General features: G+C 46.3%; 1 protein-coding gene across 1 annotated transcript in view; it reads right to left on the minus strand.

The window, feature by feature from the left end:
• The window catches only part of LOC120929371 (gametocyte-specific factor 1-like), a 132,643-nt gene that overhangs the window by 48,519 nt on the left and 60,902 nt on the right, over positions 1-23,222 (minus strand). Inside the window, exon 6 of the mRNA XM_040340757.1 lies at positions 5,878-5,958. Within this exon, the coding sequence (XP_040196691.1) occupies positions 5,878-5,958 (81 nt within the window). The remainder of the gene's footprint in view (positions 1-5,877; positions 5,959-23,222) is intronic.

A 23,222-nucleotide genomic window follows, 5' to 3' on the forward strand; every position in this document is an offset into this window, starting at 1 on the left:
GGTATATGCCGGCGCAGTATTCAAACTCGGCGCGGGAAACGAGCGAGGACGCCGCAGAAGGACGCCGGACCCAACGAAGAGGACACCCGAAGCCGCAGACGGACGCCGGACCCGACGAGGCCGCCGTGCAAGACACCAAACTAAGTACAAAAATCTTTTTTTCACAGGAATTTCTGGGCAACTTTAGGGGTGTGCGCTATATCCCAATAAATACGGTATATAAGTGGTGTGATGTGTTGACGTGGGAGGTCAGCCTCCGTTCCCAGTTGAAGCCATTTTTGGGGAAATGCGTCGGTGGAGCATTATTTCCTAACGCCATCACGCTCATAATATTCAGCCTTTAGGTTTGATCCTTGGCTGTTTTATAAAGATATTTTTACGTTGTGTTCCATCTAATACTTTAATATATTTTTCTCTACTCTGTCAAGAACATTTGCTGTGGAATTTATATTTTACTTGTTGTGACACTTGTGTTTTTTTTTATAAAAAAATAATCTTTTAGGACATACTTCACCATGAGGATTCGATTTCTTTTTTTTCTACCGAGTTACCATTCTCAGATATAGTGTCTGGCAAAGCCAAGTGGAGTCTGCCTGTTACCTCCTGTGTGATCTGGCCTGAGGAAACAGCTGAAGGTTTTTTCCTTGTCCTGCAAGACGGAAGCATCCCTTCCCGATTTGAGTGGTCCGTTACCGGAGCTGGCAGGCTGATGCACACGCTCTACTGATCTCCTTAACCCGAGGTCCTTCTAGTCCGGTAAGAGGCAGTAATATCACATCTTTTGGCTGAAAAGAAGATCCAGGCTTCTTCTAGATATTTTATCGAATATTACAGCGATCATTGGACTAATCCCTAGAAGTGTCCTACTGCTAATAATTTCTTCATTTTATGTTTGGGACTTTATTTTATTATGCTTTTTTCACAATGATTTTTTAACACTTTGTTACTTTGTTAACATTGTTTTATATATACACACCTTTTTGTGTGTGCAATTACATATATAGTTACTTTGATAACTATATTTTTCACTGTCATATTTTATATGCACTAGTATTTTGAGCTAACTTCACCCTAATATTTGGTTTGGTTGCGCACTTGTTTTTATGTTTATTTGGGCTTTAAGTATTTAGGCTTTCACAAGCAGCAGCAACCACCTTTTGAATAATATATATTTTTTTCTCACCTCACAATATTTTTATATCATATTATTCATTCAATTTATCTTCACTTTATATTCGGTTAAGCGCAGAGTTCTCTTTTCTTTATATTCAGATTAGCACTACACTTTTTTTGTTTCTACGTTGCAATTTGTCTACTTGGTGTGTTAGCAGCTTATCCTTAAGGCAGCGTGGATGGTAGAGAGGATGTTGACATCTTTCTTGTCCCTCCACTTCATGGCCAACACCTCATTCCTCATGAATGCCGATTCTCCATTTTGCAATTTTTTGGTCAACAGATTTTGTGGGAATCCCCTTTTTTTTTATTCTTGTACAATTTGTCGTGGTTGGGAAGATCTTGGGGAGGGCACTGTGAATCATTGAACTGTAGAAAACGCATAATCATGTCATATCTTGTCCTGGACATGACAGCGGAATATATCGGCATGTGGTGGATGGAGTTGGTGGACCAATATGCATGGATTTCGTTCTTTTTGCAAGGCCCATATTAAATGTAAGGCCCAAAAACAATTTAAATTTGTCCAGTGTTAGACGTCGCCACTGGAACATGCAGGCGTAGGATGAATTGGGGTTGGCAGCAATAAATTGGGATGCATACAGATTGGTTTGATCCTTGATGTCTATAGATGTCAAATACTCCCGCCTTGTAGGGTGGCGACCACTGACTGAATGGTTTCCATTTGTAAATGCCAAATGTTCAGAAACTGGTTTAGATCCTTTAGGTCCAGAATGGGTCTGACGTCTTCATTTTATTTTAGAACCACAAAGAGGTTTTAATAAAACCCTGCACCATGCTCTTTTAGGAGGACTTCCTTGATTACCCTTTGAGACAGAAAATGATCCAAACCTCAGAAGAATCTCTCTATTGGATTTTTGGAGACCCCTGAACTTCGGAACAGATAGGGTGGGGTTTCTCGAAATTCCAGCTCGTACCCTAGGGATACAGCAGAAACCACCCATTTGTCCTGGACTTCTGTCTGCCACGCTGCTGAAATCTGCCAAAGCCGCCCCCCCCCCCACTTGGCTGAGCCGGGGCACCCCTTCATAAGGAAGATTTGGGGCTTTGTTAGCTCTTTGCCCCCACTGCTTCCCGTTTTTCTGGGCCTGGCCCTGGTCTTTAGCCTTTGTGGCTGTCTGAGAATGCCGTCGCCACTGCCTGGAGGCAGATGTTCCAGGAGCTGGGGAGAGAGAACGCTTAAAACAAGGACGAATGTTTTTCTTCTTCTCCAGCAAGTAGTCTTGCCACTTGATATCTTTTGGATATACTTTTCCCAAATCGTCCCCAAAGAGAAGTTTACCATGGAAGGGAAAGCTGGTCAACAGCTTTTTGCATGGGGCATCCGCTGACCAGTGCTTCAGCCAAAGAATTCTGCGTATGTGCACCAGTTGGAGCATAAGGCGAGATGCTTGTTTAATAGAATCTCTGATGGCATCTACTGTGAAACATAAGGCACTGGGCATATTCTCCCAAAATTTGATCCGCTCCGGAGGCAGGTCTTTCAGCCCGTTTCACCTGATCCTTTAAGACCCGACACATACCCACTGCCGCAACGGCAGATTGGGTCACTGCGCCCACCAGGAAAAAGGAAGACTTCCGTAAAGATTCCAACTTTTTTTCTGAAGGATCTTTAAATACCTGGGCATTGTCCACTGGACAGGTTAAGCTTTTATTAGCCGCAAGAAATAGCCGCATCCACTGAAGGCAGACTCCACTTCTTAGTAAACTTCTCCTCCATTGGATAAAGAACTTCAAACTTGCTAGGAGAAAAACGCCTATCTGGATGCTTCCAGTCTACGTAAATCAGATTCTCCAATAAAGGATGAACCGGAATGGAACATGCAGCCTGTGGGGATTTTAATGAACCCAGGGAGGAGACAGGCGAGTCAGTTAACTCCGAAGAAGGTAATTTAAATGCAGAGTGTACTGTTTCAGTATAGTATTGATCCTGCAATTTTAGAACCTGGGAAGCAGAAAAGGGTTCTTCTCTCCTTATTCTCTAAAGGTGCTATGTCCTCCTCATCCTCAGACCTTTCTGAAGGGAGATCTGAAGTAACAGAAGGAGCTCTGCTTTTTGTCCTTTTGCGAGGATTTCACAATTAAAGCGATTCTTCATTCTAAACTGTCAAGGGCTACTGCCAAAGAGTCCTCAGTGACATATGCAGGCCCAGGCACTATAGGAGAGGCTGTTGCTCCTGATGGAGTCAATAGCTCATCCTGTACAGGTGCGTCATAAATTACTGCAGAAGCAAGAACCAAGCGGATGCGGCTAGAGGCTCTCATTTCAGGTGGTGATGCTTTGTCTTTAGTCCCTATATTTTTTCTTTGGGAAGACATATTACCAAACAAAGCCAAAGTACTATCAACTGCATATACTCCTGTGCTAGTTAAGCCTTTTACATACAGTATGCAACTAATCAGTTTCATGCCCAGTGGGTGTCCTCTCTTGGGGGTGCCCAGATAACCAACCACAGAGACCTTACAAGGCGCTGTATCCCTGATCAGGGGAGAGCTGCAGGTTTGAGAGGCTTTTATATGCTTCTGCCTGCTTGAAAAAATGCTGTGGATGACGTGCCCCGCCCCTTTCCCCATAAAGCGCGCGTTCTAGGGGGGCATGGCGTCTCCTGAGAGGAAGCAGGGTTCTCCTGCATCATGGCAGTGAGGAAAGGACCTAATCGCTTCATGGCAGAGCTATGCAGCGGAGAGTGTGCTGTCCGAAACGACCTGACACTGTCTGGAGCTTGGTGAGAAACTCAAACTCTTTACTCCCTCTAGTGGCGGAAATAAAGACACCTGCTCACAAGGAAAAAGTTAAGGTAAATGCTTAATACTTTTTTCCTGCTTACCTTATCCCCGCAGCAGGTTTGTTGAAAAATCTGACAAAAAAAAACAATCTTCACCCATCACAGCGGGTATTGTGTGCCAACCTTCAGGGATATGGGTTCCTACTTAGGATACCTCTTTCCTGGGCCTTGTAAAAGACTCTGCCAGGACTTTTAGCGTTTGTAAAAAAGCGAAAGTGTTGGACCATAGAGCCCAGTCCTCCCAAGAGAGACATTACAGGCGACACCTTGTGTGCGAGGCCCGGATACCATCCAATTGTGGTGTAATAATTTAAGCATCTTGAATGGAGCCGAAGTATAGCTCTTTTGCTCCAGGGGCCTCTAAGCAAGAGCTTCCTTTAGCACCATCCTCAAGGCGTCCAATCTTCTTAGACACTGGCGAAAAAACTAAGGTACTTTCTGTATAGGAGGAGGGGTTATATGGAGGGGAATTTGTTCTCATTAGTTGTGCCAATGTCCAATCACCTCTGGTGACCATACAACCCACTATGTAATGACTAAGGTTCTGTGACCCGTGGTGTACGATAAAGAACGTTTTTTTTTTTTAGATCTAAGGAGGTGCAACGGAAGGCTGCCAACACTAGGATAACCCTGAGCTTTATTAATCTTGGGACTCGAAAAAAAATGGCCATGGCCCAGTTGGATATATACAATGATTACCAAACCGTCAAATATAAATTCCCCCGAGGAAACCATGTGTCGTGTCCCTGTGACGCAACACGTAGAACATTGGAAGCACCTGAAATATGTGAGTGGATTTGGTCTACATTAATAGTCTTGCTTTTATGATATAAGCACTATTGACGTTTTCCCTTTATATAGGTTATTCTGGTGAGACTGACATGCTGTGAGATGGTGGCATTGAGGAGGAGCGAGAACACCTAGATGCCATTTATCTTTGCTCTGGACAGGCTAAAAAGTGAGAGGAGACCAAAACTTAAATTGTGAGGTCACATTAGGCAAGGTAAAAGCACACCCAAAAGGGGGAGCATGAGTGTGGCGATACACTGGCATATTGAGTATAAAATGTAGACTTCTTGCAGCTAACTACAGTATCACAAAACATTGTCCCTGGGCTTATGTCTTTGGGCATGAATGTTATTGTAACGCAGAACAGGTCTAGACTGGTTATTAGTGCAAATCATACATTAGCAGACATCCTTGCAATTACAGTTTGGGATTTACAACAATGTCCTTTCCCAAAACAGCCATATCAGTTCTATTGTATCCAGCACTGTATGGCCTGCCTTCGCCATCTTCCTTTGCATTCTGGTTAAAGTAGGTGTTGCTGGGAAGATACTGGCCGTTATGCACAAAAGGCATGCATGTTCCAACTGAACCCTAAAGGAGCCAAAAATGCACCAAAAGAATCACCTGAACCTTTTCTGAAGTTGTGCAACACCTTGTTGCATAGATGTGAACAGGCCATTTACACAATAATGGGCTTTCTATTGTGAATTGTAGCATGACAGCCAAAACATCAAAAATTGTTCGGTTTACTATTGTGAACAGGCATAAGAAAATTGATACTTCCAACTCTGTTTAACAGGTTTTGTAGTTCCTTTAAAAAGACAGAAGCCCCTTCAATTAGTAATATTGGGTCACATAGCTTCCTTTCTTGGAACCCAGAAGGCCAACTGCTTGCACTCAGGTATGAGAAAACTAGAAGATTATGAATTTTCTTATCTACTATATTTTCCCTTCATTGAAATCTACTTACCCTAATCTCCAAATATATTAGTTGGAAACTATTGCTAAAACAGGGCCAAGACACACGGACCATTCTGTGGCTGGCCATAAAAGAAATGTGAAAGCTTGATGTATGCAAACAGTAACTTTAATAATGTAACTCATATACCTTTATCCCAGTCCTCTGTACACGGTGGAGCATTCCATTGGCTTGGGTTGACATCTCTCTTGTACAGGCTTTTTTCATCGGCTGAAAGCAAACAAAAATAGACTTAAAGGAGTTGAAAAAGAAAAAATTTTTTTTGCTGAAATGACTGTTTACAGGGTATAGAGACATAATAGTTAACTGATTCCTTTTAAAAATAGATAAAAAATGAAACATATAATGTACCTGTAGTTTGTTTCGTTTATGCATCTAGTTTCATGCTTCTGTGAAGTACAGAGACACAGAGCCAATAGAGGGCAGTGATGGTTTGTAAAACTAAAGTGATTGGTTCTGAGGGGTTTAAGACACACAGTAATCACACCTCCTTGATTAGTGCCACAGAGAAAGCTCCCATGACTTTTTTCATCAGGAAACAGACTGTTCAGAACAGAGAAGGATTACAGCAACATCATAGCAAAAACGAACAATGAGAACATGAAAACAGGACTGCAGTAAGGTAAAGGAAGCTATTTAGCTAAAAAAAAAAAAATCCTTTAGTGACCCTTTAAGAAATCAAATGAGAACATACAATTCTTTTTAAAAAACTCTACCATTCCAAGTATCTAATTTTTGTATCAAGCCGTTATAGAAGTGGACTGGACCCATGTCCCCTAATGAATTTCAAGAAAAGGATTTTATGGCATGCCAAACATCCTATTTTCTTAAAGAACACCTTTCAAACATGTTGCACCCCTATTTAGCATGCAACAATTTAAGGTTCAAAATTCATCCAAGCCTTTGTAGGATGTGAACTACTGAACACTGGCCGAGAAGGTCGGATCAATTTCTGTAGGAGGTCATCCAAGTATCCCAGAATGGGGATGCCCTGAGAGCCTAGCAGAAAAAGCACAGATGAAAACCTTAAAGTGCAGTGGATGGTCCAAAGGGAATGGCCACAAACTAGCAGTATTGTACAGCTACATCGCTAATCCTGCAGCAGTGATCCATCCAGGTTTCAACTTTCTGTGACACCCACCTTGAATTACAGACACTTCTTGTACTTGGGGTAACCATTCAATGGCAGGTCCATGAATAGCAACTTTTCCCCATGTCCTGTTGGTGTGAATGGAAGACATGCATGATTGAGGTGTGCTGCTATCAGCTCAATGTATCCACTTTGACAACGTCTTTTTAATCTTTTGCACTGATGGTAGAGTGGTATTTTTATCTTAATGTTACTCATTGCTACATTTTCAATAAAGTATATTTTTCTTTTAACCCTGGTATCTCTATAGAATGTTACTGTGAGAATATGCTATCCAACATTTTTCTATATGCCTTTCCTTTAAAGAGACCACACCTGATGTAATTAGGAGGTATAGGGATTAAGGAGTGTGGATAATTCCATGTATTTGGTGATCCTCCATTTCAGTGTATGGCTATTGCAGTGGTGATTTGTATTCCTTTGTTTATTATAGTAGCAGCAAAATACCAGAAACATTGGTGCACAGGAAAGATTGGGAATAGGTAAGCATGCTTTATGTCCACAGCGGCCATGAAATTTCTTGGCTGGAGGGAGGAAATGATTGATCTTGCAGATTCCACACAATTTTTGCACTCTCAGATAGGCATCGAGAGCCTTTAAATTCAGAATCAGGTGTACATCGCTTGGTGGCTTTTTAGAATTGCTAACAGATTGGAGTAGAGCCTCTGAAACAGTTCCCCTTATAGGACCAGGGATGTAACCCTCCGATACAGGAGCTGCACCACAGCAGCGTGAAGGCTTTCAAGTATTTGTGAGGAAACGTGGATGGCATGAAGCGAGGCAGGGGAGGAGATTGGAAATATGTTGAACTAGCCTTTAAAAAAAACCACACTTTTGATTCAGGCTTATAAAACTTAATTGAACCAAAATACACTTGTAGGGCTTCCTCTCATTGTGAGGAGTTGGAAGCCCTAGGGGGTCTAGGGTTTGTTGGCAAGGCTAAAGAGTAATCTTTCCACCGGTGACTTCCTTGATAAAAAAAGAGAAAATGAGGCACATGAGAAATGTAGTTTCCCATCTACACAGAAATCCAGAGCTTTCAGCAGGAGCTCCAGTTGCTGGAGAACCATAGGAGCCATAAGAATAGTGCCCAAGCTTCCTGGTCAAATCCATAATCCACACTCTTAAAAAGGAGAATTCCAGGTATGGATATTTTTACAAAAATACATTGGGTCCAGCTTGGACCAACGGAACTATGCATATAGCATGAAAAAATACAAAATTGTAATAAGCAAAGCGCAGGACAAGGGAGTACAACTTGATCGGAGCAAATCAAATCTGTCAGTGTGTGAAGGTGCAAATGGGTGTACTGGACTTGCACTTAATGCAGCTTCTGAATCCTCTTGGGTAGAGGAACAAAAATGTAAAGGGGATGTTCCAGTCCCTTGACATTATGTTCAATATCCTACAAGGACACTTAAGGTTCCCCTTTTTGGCCTTGAGGCAATGCCTGCTACTCTTGCCAGAGGCGGAAAGGTTCTCCAAGATGTGCCAGTGGTTTCAGCTCCAGGTGCTACGGCAGTGTGCAACTCTTCATCCCACACAGGCTCCTGGAGCCCACGAGTGAAAAAATAAATAAAAATAATCACACATTCCTGTGGACAGTTATCTAGCATCCCACGAAGACCCCCCCCCTCCCCCATTCTCATGGATGTGATTGTGCTACATCTGAGGTCCAGGACCGACTAGTGCTGCTGTAGTTGGGATACACTGCAGAGTTTCCTCTATTCCATGTGATTGCAATGGATTTTCTGCTGTGTGTTTTTTATTAAAGGGGTCAACTGTGCTATGATTTTGTGATTTTAACTTGTGCTTGCTCCTTACAGTTTCATGCATATTGCTTATCTGTGGGACATGGCTTCTAGTGATCTCCTCTAGCGTTTGCATCCAGTGCCAAGTGGCTGGCCTGCTGCATAATGAATACAGGAGGTAGCCCGTTAGGCACAGGTGCCATTCAGAGATTGCTTCACATTTTCACAATGAAATGTCAGGCCGGGTTCACACTGGCATGACACACTCCGACATTGGGAGCTCATGTCACTTGACGTGTGACAATCAATGTTTCCCTATGAGAGCCGTCTTAACTGGTCCGACACAAGTCGGTCTGACTTTGAAAATGCTCCCTGTACTACTTTGGTCCAACTTTGATCCTACTTCAGCCCATTGAAAATCAGTAAAGTCGGCTCAAAGTCAGATCGCTGACTTTGGCATGCGACTTGTGTTCTGAGGAGAACCGATCCCAGAAAGTGAAACTAGGAGCTTTCAATTCAGAAGCACGTAAAATTACATGCGGCGTCCCTCAAGGATCACCCGTGCTTATAAACATCTACCTCCATCCACTCCTCAAAATCATCAGCAACCAGAACCTGCTCTATCACTCCTACGCTGATGACACCCAACTTTACCTATGCATCACCAACAAAAAAAGATCAATACCACGCACTGATCGTCATTGAGCGACGATTGGATGACGGAGAGCTCCCCTAAACTTAGTGGTTCCCAAAACAGGACTCCTCTTCCTCCATGCAAACCGAAACAAATACCCCAGCACGACGTTCACACCACCCACCATTCTCGGACAAACCAAAAGCCTTGAAGTCATCTTTGACTCAGACATCACAATGGATGCACAAATGCGATCAGCAGTCAGTGGATCTCACCACCTTCTTTGCCTGTGTAGACTCATTCCCTTCATACCGGAAGGAGACAGCAGCAGTAGTTGGAATAATTTAGCAATTCCCGACTCAGCTACCCAAACTCCCTCTACCTAGGACTTCCGAAATACCAAATTTCACATTTACAGGTTGTCCAGACTGGCAACTGGAAAAAAAAAACCTGGGAATCAATCACCCCTTCCCTGAGGACCTTCCATTGGCTAGCCGTGAAGGATCGGGTTACGTTTAAGACCCTTTGCCTCAAAAACAAAATGTACACAAGGAAAAGCCTTGCACTACCTCTGCGGAAAAAAATAAATAAAGCACTACACCCCTAGTCACCCCCTCCGGTCAACTAACCAGAACTTCCTCCACATTCCCAAGACCCCCTGCAAATCAAAAGGTGAACGAAGATTCGCAGTCCAAAAACCCTGGCTATGGAATGCTCTACCCGCGGACATCTGCTTGGAAGAAAAACATCTGGCCTTCAGCATGAAGCTTAAGACCCATCTCTTCTGAAGACACAGGCAGACACTGGCTGCAAAAACGCCTTGAGGCGATTTAGTTTGCAGCGCTATACAAGTTACTCATTCATTCATGATAATCTTGAGGGGGAACTCCACACAAAAAAAAAAACTGCAAGAGTTCACCCTCTAAGAGCATACCAGGCCCTTCGGTCTGGTAGAGATTTTAAGGGGGTCCCCCCAAAGTCCACACACGACCCTTATCAGAGCATGCCACCAGGCGGGTCAGAAAAATGGGTGGGGACGAGCGAGTGCCCCCCTGAAACCGTACCAGGCCGCATGCCCTCAACCATACCCAGGCCGCATGCTCCCAAAGCACCTTGCCCCCATGTTGATCGTCTGGGTCTGCGGGGGGCTTATCGGAATCTGTGAGCCCCCTTTAATACTGGCCCTCCACCCTATGTGAATGAGTATGGGGTACATTGCATCTCTATCCATTCACCTGCAAAAGTGTCAAAAATAGAACACACTACACAGGTTTTTAACCACTTAAGGACCGCCTCCTGCACATATACGCCGGCAGAATGGCACGGCTGGGCACATGCACGTACAGGTACGTGCTGTGCTATTGTCCAGCCGTATGACCCGGTCCGAAGCTCCGTGACCGCGGGACCAGCGGACCCCGTTCGCCGCTGGAGTCCTGCGATTGGTCCCCGGAGCTGAAGAACGGGAGAGCCGTGTGTAAACACGGCTTCCCCGTTCTTCACTGTGGCGTTGTCATTGATCGTGTGATCCTTTTTTATAGGGATACATAATCTATGTCACACCTACAGCCACACCCCCTACAGTTGTAAACACACATGAGGTCACACATAACCCCATCAGCGCCCCCTGTGGTTAACTCCCAAACTGCAACTGTCATTTTCACAATAAACAATGCATTTTAAATGCATTTTTTGCTGTGAAAATGACAATGGTCCCAAAAATGTGTCAAAATTGTCCGCCATAATGTCGGTCACGAAAAAAATCGCTGATCGCCGCCATAAGTAGTAAAAAAAAAAAAAAATTTTTATAAAAATGCAATAAAACTATCCCCTATTTTGTAAACGCTATAAATTTTGCGCAAACCAACCGATAAACGCTTATTGCGATTTTTTTTTACCAAAAATAGGTAGAAGAATACGTATCGGCCTAAACTGAGGAAAAAAAATGTTTTTATATATTTTTGGGGGATATTTATTAGAGCAAAAAATGTTGCATTTTTTTCAAAATTGTCGCTCTATTTTTGTTTATAGCGCAAAAAATAAAAAACGGCAGAGGTGATCAAATACCACCAAAAGAAAGCTCTATTTGTGGAAAAAAGGACGCCAATTTTGTTTGGGAGCCACGTCGCACGACCGTGCAATTGTCTGTTAAAGCGACGCAGTGCCGAATCGCAAAACCTGGCCGGGTCCTTTAGCAGCATTTTGGTCCTAGGCTTAAGTGGTTAAAGTAATTTATTAGGCAAAAAAGCACATGAGGCATAGGAGATCAAATCGAGACACCACATCCCATATATTGGCAGAAAAAATATAAAGGAGGGAAGGGTAACAAACCCAGAGACTTTAAACAGTGTCAATAAAGAAAAAGATATATCAAGTAGAAAAATACATAAAGTATTTGATTTAAACATACATAATTAAAAATGGAAGTGAAAACAACCACAATTTGATCCTATATGGAAGGAGCCACACTAATGACCTGTACATGGAGTGCCCAACATGTTTCGCCCTGAGCAGGGCTTCATCAGGAGCTTTGTACAAGGCATACTAGAACGAAAGAAAAATCATCATGTATAAAAAAATCTGTCAGTGAGACAATAATCATTTGACACGCTCAATGTACAGTGCACATAATTGAAACAAGTATAATATGTTTAAATAAACGTTTTTACATAACAACTATAAAAAAAGAGAAAGGAGAAACTATTTATCACAACAATATAAGATGCATATACATGAATACATGGAAATACATCACATGATTACTACTGGGCAGACCACTTAGCCATTGAGCAGCAAACTTCAATCCAAATGCGTAATGAAGAGGATATTTGGAATTCAATAAAAGGTTGATGAGAGGAATGTGGTAGACATAAATTCCCAAGCAACTGCCTCAGAGGAGTGCCCCCAAAAATTCAAACCGTCTCACAGTGAGAAGAGAGGCTAAAGTAAATCAAAGCAAAAAATATGAATACTAAATATATAATTGGTTGCAAAAAAGCACACCACAAAAGCAATAACGAAGGCACAGGGATAAATGATCTCAGTGCCTGGAAAAAGGCACTCCTCGATCCTTTCCCACTGTGTGATTGGCTATATGGGCACTAGGGGCGCACTCGGCATTAGGGATCATTGGTCATAATTTCCCCGTGGGTGATCCCTTTCAGCTCTTCATTGTCATCACTGCTTCCCCTCTCGCCTGTTTTTCTTCTTACCATCCTGAAATTGGTCAGGCGTGCAGCTGGGGACGCTAGCCTTTTGTGCTGGCGATTCTTCCAGCTTCCAAGATGGCACCCGCGCCACCGGCTTCACTTCCCACGCCGCAGGCGTGCTGAGCCGCCGAACACACCACCAGGGGCAGGCGGCGGTCTCCTGTGCGCGTCTGCACTTCCTTCACCTTTAGGCGATTGGCTGCAGGATGTCTTGTGACATCTGTGATCAGCCCGCCCGCCCCCGGCGGCGACGTCAGACGCCGCTTTCTGGGGGGTATTTAAAGCTCAGCAATGGCTGCTAATACTGACTGGGCTGTTTGGCCCTGGACACTATTTATTGCTGCCATTCCAGCGTTCGTTACTGTCCTCAACACACAGGTATGTTAGCATTCCTTTTATTTCTTTTCACCTCCCCTTCTAAGCTCTGCTTAGATTGTTGGGCCATGTTAAACCTTGATGACTTTATGTCTTTACTATATAAATGATTCCTTTTTGGGCTCAGCTTTTGATTCTTACTGTTTGTCTAAACAGTTATCCAGGCTGGGCTGTTCTGGCTGCAGTATTTGCCCTGGTAGGCGGCAGAGATTGTAAACTCTTGAAGATCTCCTTCTCATCACAGCCAGATTCTTACTTTTTGACCCTACACTTCGAGTTTTAGACCTTCAGGCATTTACCTCATTATTGAAAAGGTTTTTCCAGGCACCGAGATCATTTATCCCTGTGCCTTAGTGATTGCTTTTGTGGTGTGCTTTTTTTAAACCAATTATATATTTAGTATTCATATTTTTTGCCTTCATTTACTATAGCCTCTCTTCTCACTGTGGGACGGTTTGAATATTTGGGGGCACTCCTCTGAGGCAGTTGCTTGGGAATTTATGTCTACCACATTCCTCTCATCAACCTTTTATTGAATTCCAAATATCCTCTTCATTACGCATTTGGATTGAAGTTTGCTGCTCCATGGGTAAGTGGTCTGCCCAGTAGTAATCATGTGATGTATTTCCATGTATTCATGTATATGCATCTTATATTGTTGTGATAAATAGTTTCTCCTTTCTCTTTTTTCATAGTTTTTATGTAAAAACGTTTATTTAAACATATTATACTTGTTTCAAGTATGTGCACTGTACATTGAGCGTGTCAAATGATTATTGTCTCAATGTTTGACTGATTTTTTTTATACATGATTATTTTTCTTTCGTTCTAGTATGCCTTGTACAAAGCTCCTGATGAAGCCCTGCTCAGGGCAAAACATGTTGGGCACTCCATGTACAGGTCATTAGTGTGGCTCCTTCTGAAGCCACGCATATCCATATAGGATCAAATTGTGGTTTTCACTTCCATTTTTAATTATGTATGTTTAAATCAAATAATTTATGTATTTTTCTACTTGATATATCTTTTTCTTTATTGACACCGTTTAAAGTCCCTGGGTTTGTTACCCTTCCCTCCTTTATAATTTATTAGGCAGCTCCGGGGGTCTCTTCCGATGTCTTTTCCCCTCTCCAGCTCTTCTCCCTCTGTCTTCTGCCGGGTCTCCTCCCCTATCTTCTGGTCTTTTGCCCGCCCTTGTTTTTTTTTCTTCCCTCTGCTCTTCTTCCGAAGTTGACACAAAGCTCTCTCTTGCTTTAATGCCGGATGCACCACTACTTATATTGTCATGGGGTGGGGTCACTGTGTGATGTCATCCAAAGGCCCCACCCCTTATGACGTCACCAGCCGAGGCATGATGGGCGGTGACGTCTCAGGGGGTGGGCCTCCGGTGACCCCACGCCAATATAAGTAGTGGCACACCGCGCATTAGAGCAGGAGTGTTGTGTCAACATCGGAGGAACCGAGGGAAGACAATGGAGAAGACTGGGCAAGAGCGCGCAAAAGAGCAGGCAAAAAGAGCAGACGACAGCGGAGGAGACCCGGCAGAAGACAGAGGGAGAAGAACCGGGAGAGGGGAGAAGAATTCGGGAGAGAACACTAAAGCTGCCTAATAAAATACTTTAAAAACCTGTGTAGTTTGATTTGAAACTTTTTCCAGGTGAATGGGTAGGGGTTCAATGTACCCCATATTCATTCACATCGGGTGGGGGGGTATCTGGGGACCACCTTATTAAAGGGGGCTTCCATATTCCGATAAGCCCCCTGCCCGCAGACCGACAACCAACGGCCAGGGTTATTGAGAAGAGGCCCTTGTCTTCATCAGCATGGGGACAAGGTGCTGAGGGCATGTGGCATGGCATGGTTCAGGAGAGGGAGCGCTCGCTCTTTCGCACCCTTTCCTGACCGGCCGGGCTGCGTGCTCGCATAAGGGTCTGGTATTGACTTTGGGGGGACCCCCACGCCTTTTGCGGAAAATGCATTAAATACAGCCCTGCAGATTTGGGGGGGGGGGTGGTGTGTGTAGCTCATCACATTCTCCACCAGCATACTCTGCAGGAGGGAAGACATAGCCGTCACCTTCTTTCCATCTCTCTAGGATTGTTGGGTGAAAGTTCTGAGGGGACAGCACGCCAACTCTATCCTGTACCTGGGGTATCCACCAACTCTATCCTGTACCTACACTTGATTAGATCCAGGATAAAGTTGTTACTGAAATAGCCTGCCATTGTGGGAGGAACGACCCCAATCTTCCTCCCACACAGCCGGCTGAGTCGCTGAGAAGGGTCCTTAGGCTGAGAGGGTTTGAAAAGGAAGCCACCTCTGCCCCGCCTCTACTGCCACCCCTTTCTTTGGTCTTGCTTAAAGGAGTTGTAAAAGGTAAAAAAAAAAAAAAGAAAAAAAAAGAAGATTCCCCTAAATAGCTTCCTTTACCTTAGTGCAGTCCTCATTCACTTACCTCATCCTTCGATTTTGCTTTTAAATGTCCTTCTGAGAAATCCTCACTTCCTGTTCTTCTGTCCAACTCCACACAGTAATGCAGAGCTTTTTCTCTGTTGTGGAGTGTCCCGCTCACCCCCTCCCTTGAAGGGGGAGGGGGCCAACAGGAGAGTCAGGACGCCCACTAACAGCTCCTTTCTCTATCTGCAGCGTAGAGAGCGTCCTGACTCTACTGCTCATCCCCTCAAGGGAGGGGGCGAGCACGACACTCCACACCAGGGAGAAAGCCTCGCATTACTGTGTGGAGTTAGACAGGAGAACAGGAGGTGAGGATTTCTCAGAAGAAATAAGGACATTTAAAAGAAAAATCGAAGGATGAGGTAAGTGAAGGAGGACTGCACTAAGGTTAAGGAAGCCATTTAGGGGGGAGTTTGGGGGGATTTACCTTTACAACTTCTTTCACTGCAAAATCCTTGTTATGCTGACATCTGTCCCCTTGATAGTACTTTCCGTAGGACTTCAGCCAGCTAGCCCTCCTGGCCTCACTAATTAAAGCTGTAGACCTGGCCGAGAACCTTACAGATTCTGTGGAAGCATCAGCTATACAAGGCACTGCTTTAGAGTTGGTAGTGCCTCTAAAATCTCTTTGGGAGTGTGACTCTAGAGTGCAGAGCCGGTTCAGCCATAAGCCAAGGGTACGAGCCATGCAAGTAGTGGGTAGGGCCAGTTTAAAATTAGCGGAGCAGGCTCCCCCCGCTTTCTTTAAAATATCCCTCAGCCTTCCAATCCATCGGCTCCTTTAGGGTGCCTGAGTCTTTAAATGAAAGCCCTGATCTCTTTGAGACTTTAGAAAGGAAAGCAACTAATCTGGGACACTTTTCCCACAGCTTTGTGTGTTCCTCCTTGAAGAGGAATTGCCTTTTCAGGTTCTTAGGAAAGACGACTCTTCTGGATCACTCCATTCTTGAAGCACTGTTTCTTTTAAAGACACAAACTGGAAAGGTTCTGGTCTGTTTAGGTTGAAGGCCTGCGTATAGAAGGTAATGTACAGACAACTCCAGGTTTTCTAGCTCTTTCAGCTCCAGGGTGTCATATATAGCTTTCAATAATTCCTGTTTCTTCTTAAGGAAAAATTATTTTCAGGACTATGCAAGGCTTATCTTCCTTGAGCTCCCCAATCTGAGGTGGACTCTGTTGGCCTAGTGCTGGCGCCAGATGTACTGGGTATGGATTCAACAAGTGATTATTGTGCCCTGGGCTTGAAAGTCTGTAAAGTGCTTCATTTCCTGTTTTATGGAGTCCAGGAAACCTGAGGACAGGCCCAGTTTTCCTTTTGATGAGATTGTCGATACAATCTTGGCAGGCATTCTTCCAACAGGAAGGCATTTTCTTGGTGCACACTGGGCACCTTTTTGGGTGTCTCTGCCTTGCTGTCTTTGGGCTCATGGGCTTTGTCCTGAAATAAATCAGAGGACAGACCCTCCACATTACTTCCACTGAAGTAAGAAACATATTTGCAAACACCCGATGGATAACACAGTTCTAGTCTAAGAATTTATAAGTACCCACCACCAGAGCCTATGCTAAAATTTGAGACACCTGCCCACTAAGCAAAGGAAACAGGCTCCGGAAAACCCCCTGTGCCCCCACCACAAGAAGGCAAGAACAAACAGGAGCAGCCTGCCCCCTATTTTCTTACCTCAGGGCCTTTGGCTGTACTCATGGCACCCCAGACCTGTTTCCATGGATCCAGTTTCCTTCATGCTGCCGTCCTGGAAGTCCTATCAGCGCCATTTGCTGCCAAGGCCCCTTATTTAAGGCAGTGTGGAGGATCCAGCATGGCGCCCTCCAGGATAGCGTGTCTGAGCTCCCCCTCCTGACTCTAGTCCTGCTTTAAAAAAAAATGAAAATTTCCCTGCATATTGGGTGCACCAAGATGGCCAACAGTCACATTATTTCGTACCGTTAAGTGGCGTCATAACTCTGACACCCGTGCAGCCATGAGCTTCCTGATGAGAGAGAAGGTTCTCCCTACTGCAGCAGTTTGAGGAGATGCAGTGGAAACAAATGGCATAGACCGAACAGTGGACTGCGCCTCCTGCAGGAGAACCATCTGCTGATGCCACGCTACCCCTCCGGATGGGCTCCACTGGGCCACCTCCTCCACAACCCACGGGTACCTCACTGAGGCTATACTACAACAGGGAGAGGGGGTCCCTCAACATTCAGACAGCGTCTTGGCGAGTCCATGGATGGCCCAAGCAGGCCCATACCCCAGGAGTACTGCCCATGTTAAAGGGTATGGCCACCGGGAGACCCCTGCCACCTAGCACAAAAACAACAAATTTGTTTCAAGTTCCTGTCTGGCCAGAAGAAACACATATTGAGAAGCTACTGCCTATGGTTGCACTTTTATAATGTGAATCATGTGTTTCCTGTGCTAGGTGGGAGGAGCCTGTCTCTGTAAGCCGTCTTGGAAGATGACTCGGAAAAGGTTTCTTGCAGAAGATGAAATCTACAGTAGCTCTAAGACTATCAGCTAAAGTAATAGCAACAAAAATAGATTGTTTTTTTACTCACCGTAAAATCCTTTTGACGTCCATGGACGGACACAGTTTCTTAAATCTTGACAAGTGGGTTATGTTCCTGTTCACAGGAGAGGACTAGGCAGAAACATGTTAGATAATTAAATACATGTTATTTCAACAGAGTTGAACAGCCCCTGCCCAGGGCGGGCTCCTCCCTGCAGTATGCAGCCTCAGTTCGTAACAAGCAGTACAAACCTAAAAAAAGAGGGGAGGGTGCTGTGTCCGTCCATGGACGTCAGAGAAAAGAATTTTACGGTGAGTACAAAAAATCCTATTTTCGCTCATCGTCCATGGACGGACACAGCTCCTGAAATCTTGACAAGTGGGACGTCCCCAAGCCATGTCAAAAACAAGGGGTGGGAACAGCATCAGTAAAACCAATTTAACTTCACCCCAAAAACAAGCAGAGCTCCTCAGCAGAGGAGTTGCAACCGTAAACAGCCGCTTGCAAAACGTTGTGGCCGGAAGTAGTATCAGAAGATGAACTCACAACAACCTTGTAAAATTTGGAAAAAATGTGAACAGACGACCAAGTCGCTGCCTCGCACACCTGTGAGACAGACGCGCGATGTCGGAAAACCCAGGAAGCACCCAATGCCCTCGTCGAAAGTGCCGTGACCGGAAAGGGGGCGCCCGCCCCCAAAGAGCATAGGCCTGTATGACTGTCTGCCTGATCCACCGAGAAATGGTGGCTGACGAGGCCACCAGGCCCCTTTGTGGACCAGTCACCAACACAAAAAGGAGCGTCAGATCTCCGAAACTGAGCCGTAGCAGGCCGGTATACCCGCAAAGCGCGTACCATGCCTAAAGTATGAAACGCAACCCCCGTAAGATGCACCAGCCGAGGACATAAGGATGGAAGAACAAAAAGTCCCTATTCAGGTGAAAGGCCGAAACCACCTTCGGAAGAAGAGAAGGTCGCGGGCACACCATCACCACTTAATCCCTATGAAGGACCAAGCATGGCGACTTGCAAGACAAGACCGCCAACTCTCTTCTGACAGAAGTAATGGCCACTAAAAACTGCCACCTTCTGAGATAGTGTCAGGAGAGGAATCACTCTGGAGGCTTAACAAAAGGAAGGTTCCTGAAGAACCAAGAGCAATAGAGTCAAAACTCATGGGGGGAAGAGATGGGCCAAGAGGGGAAGTATATGACAAACCCCCTGCACAAAAGGGTACCCACCAGGGAATGGGCCGCAAAAGGCCACTGAAAAGACACAGCCAAGGCTTAAGTCTGCCCCCAAACGGTGCTTAATGCATTTTTTAGGTCCACTCCAAGCTGTAAAAAAAAAAAAAACACAACAGCAGGACCCTGGACACAGAGTACGTCCGTGGACGACACCCCATCTCTCCGCACCAAGAGATGTAGGCCTTCCAGGCACGATGGTAGATCTTCCTAGAAGACTACCCTCAGCATGGTGAGATGACCAAGTCGGACAGATTTCGGTCACTTAAAACCTGGCTTCCAAAAGCCATGTCCTGCAAGCCAGCGACTGTACAACAGGGGGAAGTATGGAACCCTGAGACAGAAAGCCCTCCCGTCCTGGCCACCGCCAGGGTACCTCCACCACCAGGCGCCCTAGATCGGCGTAGCAAGGACGCCGAGGCCAATCTGGAGCGATTAGAATCAATGGGATCCAGTCAGCCTCCACTCTGTGGAGCAGCCGATATTGACCGCACAGGGCCACCAATGCGTCTGTACAGGATCGCTAGACCTGGCCACGAACTTCGACACCTTGCGGTTGAGACGAGCAGCCAGGAGATCTGTGCCCTGCGAGTCTCACCTCCTGCCAGGGAGCTGAAACACCTCCAAGTACAAAGACCAGTCGCTCTGGTCCAACATCTGGCAACTCCGGTAGTCTGCCTGCCAGTATACCCGATGGTAGACCGAAGCCACGGCTGTGGCGTCGTACGGCTGAATCCAGCTCGGACGGCCTTGTAACCTCTTCGACCATGAGAAGAGGCATAACCTGATCGCCCAAAGAACTAGGACAATGATCGGTAGACAAGATTTACAGCACCTGGTATTCCCAGGCGGTCTCCCATCCAAGCATTAACCAGGCCCAACCCTGGTTAGCTACCGAGATCAGACGAGCCGACAGGACCCCCCCTCAACACGTGAGGCTGGCGTCTGTAATCACCGACCACTGGAAGGGAAGAACGACCTCCCAGACCGAAGAGTCAGGGATCTCAGCCACCAATTCAGAAAGACTGACCCTCATCGCAAAGCACAGAAAACTGACTTGCTCAAAATGGGACACGGGAAAGCACCTAGGATGGAGCGCAGCTACCACCTGGATTCCATGTGGAACTACCCAACGTTCACAAGGATATGTAGGGCTTAAGGCCCAAAATCAGATGGACCCCATCAGTTCTTCGCCATGAACAGATTCGAATAGAAACCCTCAAACCTCTCGTCCTGCAGGACAGGTAAACTTACCCCGCAACCTGGCAAGTCCCACACTGCCCCAGGGCAGACCAACGAGCCGGAAGGAGAGGGAGACACGAGGGAAAAAACATGTTCGGTGGATAGGAACAAATCTAGTACTCCCAAGAGTCTCCCTCGCAGACCCACTGGTCAGAGAGCAGGGAGGTGCACCTAGCTGTGAACCTGCAAAGCCGACCTCCCACCCCAGAGGCGGGCGGGGGAAGGCTACATACATTGACGGGTTTGGGTGCTGGCGTGATCGGCTTACGCACCCAGGGGCGTTTTAGTCCCCCAGCTGAGCCTTAGTCCGCCTGGGAGGGTTTACCCGCGGACCCTGACATTAACATAAATACCGCTTCGGGTGGGAAAGGAAGGACCCGGCTGACGGCGGGGCTCCTTCCCCCTGGAGGACTGAGGGAGGAGAGTGCTCTTCCCTCCAGTGACATCCTTGATAATGTCGTCCAGCGAGGGCCCAAAAGGCCTCCCACCCTTGGAGGGTAAATCCGCCAAGGCATATGTTAGAGGTCTGGTCAGCAGACCAGCATTCCAACCAGAGTAAGCGGCATAAAACCCATCTCTGAAACAGAAGCCCTGGATATCAAGGGCGTGGCCTCCAGTGAAGCATCCCAGTCATATACAAGGCCCTGGACCAGCTGGTCCGCTAGCCCAATAACTTCGGGAGAGAGCAGACGCTCCTCTACAGTCTGGTGCAAAATGCTCACTCCAGTGAGTGACAGACCCCAGAGTAGTGGCCCCAATAGGCCGCCAGTCAGACCCCTGCATGGTAAACATGGAACGGGTCCAGTGCTTTGAATCTCCCATCAGTTAGATCCATACAAGCAGGGGTTCCCGCAATAGGGAGAGTGGGTATACACCCTGGCAACCGGAGGGTTCACCCCCGGAGCAGCCCTACATTTTTTTTTTTTAAAGCTCACCTCAAAAAGGGGTACTGAACCGCCAGGCAGCGAGTGACTATAAAAGCCTTCTGTGGCTTTTGCCATTCCGCATCTATGAAAATATCAAAGGGCACATCAGGAAAAACCTGCACAGAGCGGTCCAATTTGTGAGACTGAGCCCTTAGTGGAAGCCCAGCTGCACTATCCAGCTAAAGGGAGTCCCTTTCAGCATTGAGAAGCGCACCATACGAGTGCCTTGTCATGCACCTACCCAAGTACCTGGTCCATGGCTCCAGATAAAACAGAATCGGGAACCTGAGCCGAAGCTAGGTCCCGGTCTGATACAGAGCATTCCCCAGGGGATAGCGGGGGAACTTACGTCTGCACTCCGCTCCCACAATGGCAACAAAAGTGTCCAGGACTAACAAAGTGTCTGTGGGAATCCCAGGTGCTAGGGGAAGAACAACCCAGATACTGACTCCAATTGTAAGTGAAAACCACCTAAAAAAATTGGATTTTTGTACTCACCGTAAAATCCATTTCTCTGAGTTCATGGACGGACACAGCAGCCTTTGACCTTAGGGTTATATCCGCTTCTCCAGGAGAGGTTTAGGCAGAAACACAGCACTTAAAGTGTTAACAACTTTTCTTCAGTGCAGCTCCTCCCAGGGGGCGTGGTTCCCCGGGTATAACCCACAGCCTGTTCTAACAGCCTCAGTTCGTATCAAGCAGTACAGCCTCAGTTCGTATCAAGCAGTACAAACAAAAGGAGGGGTGGGTGCTGTGTCCGTTCATGAACTCGGAGAAATGGATTTTACGGTGAGTACAAAAATCCTATTTTCTCTTCCGTTCATGGACGGACACAGCAGCCTTTGACCTTAGGGACGTCCCTAAGCAGTGTCAAAAAATTCGAGGGGTGGGAAAAACACCACAGCAAACCAAACTTCACCCCAAACAAAACCGGAGTTACTCAACGGAGGAACTCCAACCTTAAACTGCCGGCAGTAACCCCCTGCGGCCGAAGGAGGCATCAGAAGATGCACTCGCATCCACCTTGTAAAACTTTGAAAAAGTGTGGACCGACGACCAGGTCGCTGCCTTACACACCTGTAGTACAGAGGCTTGATGGCGGAAAGCCCAAGAGGCACCGATCGCCCTGGTCGAATGCGCCGTGACCCGAAAGGGAGGCGCCCGCCTCTCCAGGGCATAGGCCTGAAGCACAACCTGTCGGATCCACCTAGAAATGGTGGCCGAGACTGCCAGACCCTTTCTGGGACCAGACACCGACACGAACAGTGAGTCTGACTTGCGGAACGGAGCCGTCGCCGACAAGTACACTCGAAGGGCCCGAACCACATCCAGGGAATGTAAAGTGGCCTCCTTCGGCTGAGGACACAAGGATGGAAGAACAATGTCCTCATTCATGTGAAAGGCCGAAACAACCTTTGGGAGAAAAGAAGGCTGCAGACGCAGCACCACCTTATCCTTATGGATGACTAAGTAGGGAGCCTTGCAGGACAGGGCCGCCAGTTCAGACACCCGTTTGATCGAGGTAATCACCACCAGAAAAAACACCTTCTGTGACAGTCAACAAGGGGATCTTCCGAATGTCCTCAAAGGGAGCTTGTTGAAGCACCGAAAGGACTAAATTCGAATCCCATGGAGGCAGTGGAGGGGCCACATGCCGGACCCCCTGCACAATTGTGCGTATCAAGGAGTGCGCTGCCAAAGGTCGCTGAAAGTAAACAGCCAGAGCAGAAATCTGGCTCTTGACCGTACTCAAGGCGAGAGCCTGGTCCACTCCCCGCTGTAGAAACAGCAGAATCCGGGACACCACGTATGTACGGGGGTGCCACTTCATCTCCTCACACATAGAGATGTAGGCCTTCCACGTACGATGGTAAATTCTCCTAGAAGTAGACTTCCGTGCACGCAGCATGGTAGAAATCCCCGAGCCCGATAGGCCCGGTCCTTCAACACCTGGCTCTCAACAGCCACGCCATTAAAG

Source organism: Rana temporaria, chromosome 2 (assembly GCF_905171775.1).
Source record: "Rana temporaria chromosome 2, aRanTem1.1, whole genome shotgun sequence".
NCBI classification, from domain to species: Eukaryota; Metazoa; Chordata; class Amphibia; order Anura; family Ranidae; genus Rana; species Rana temporaria.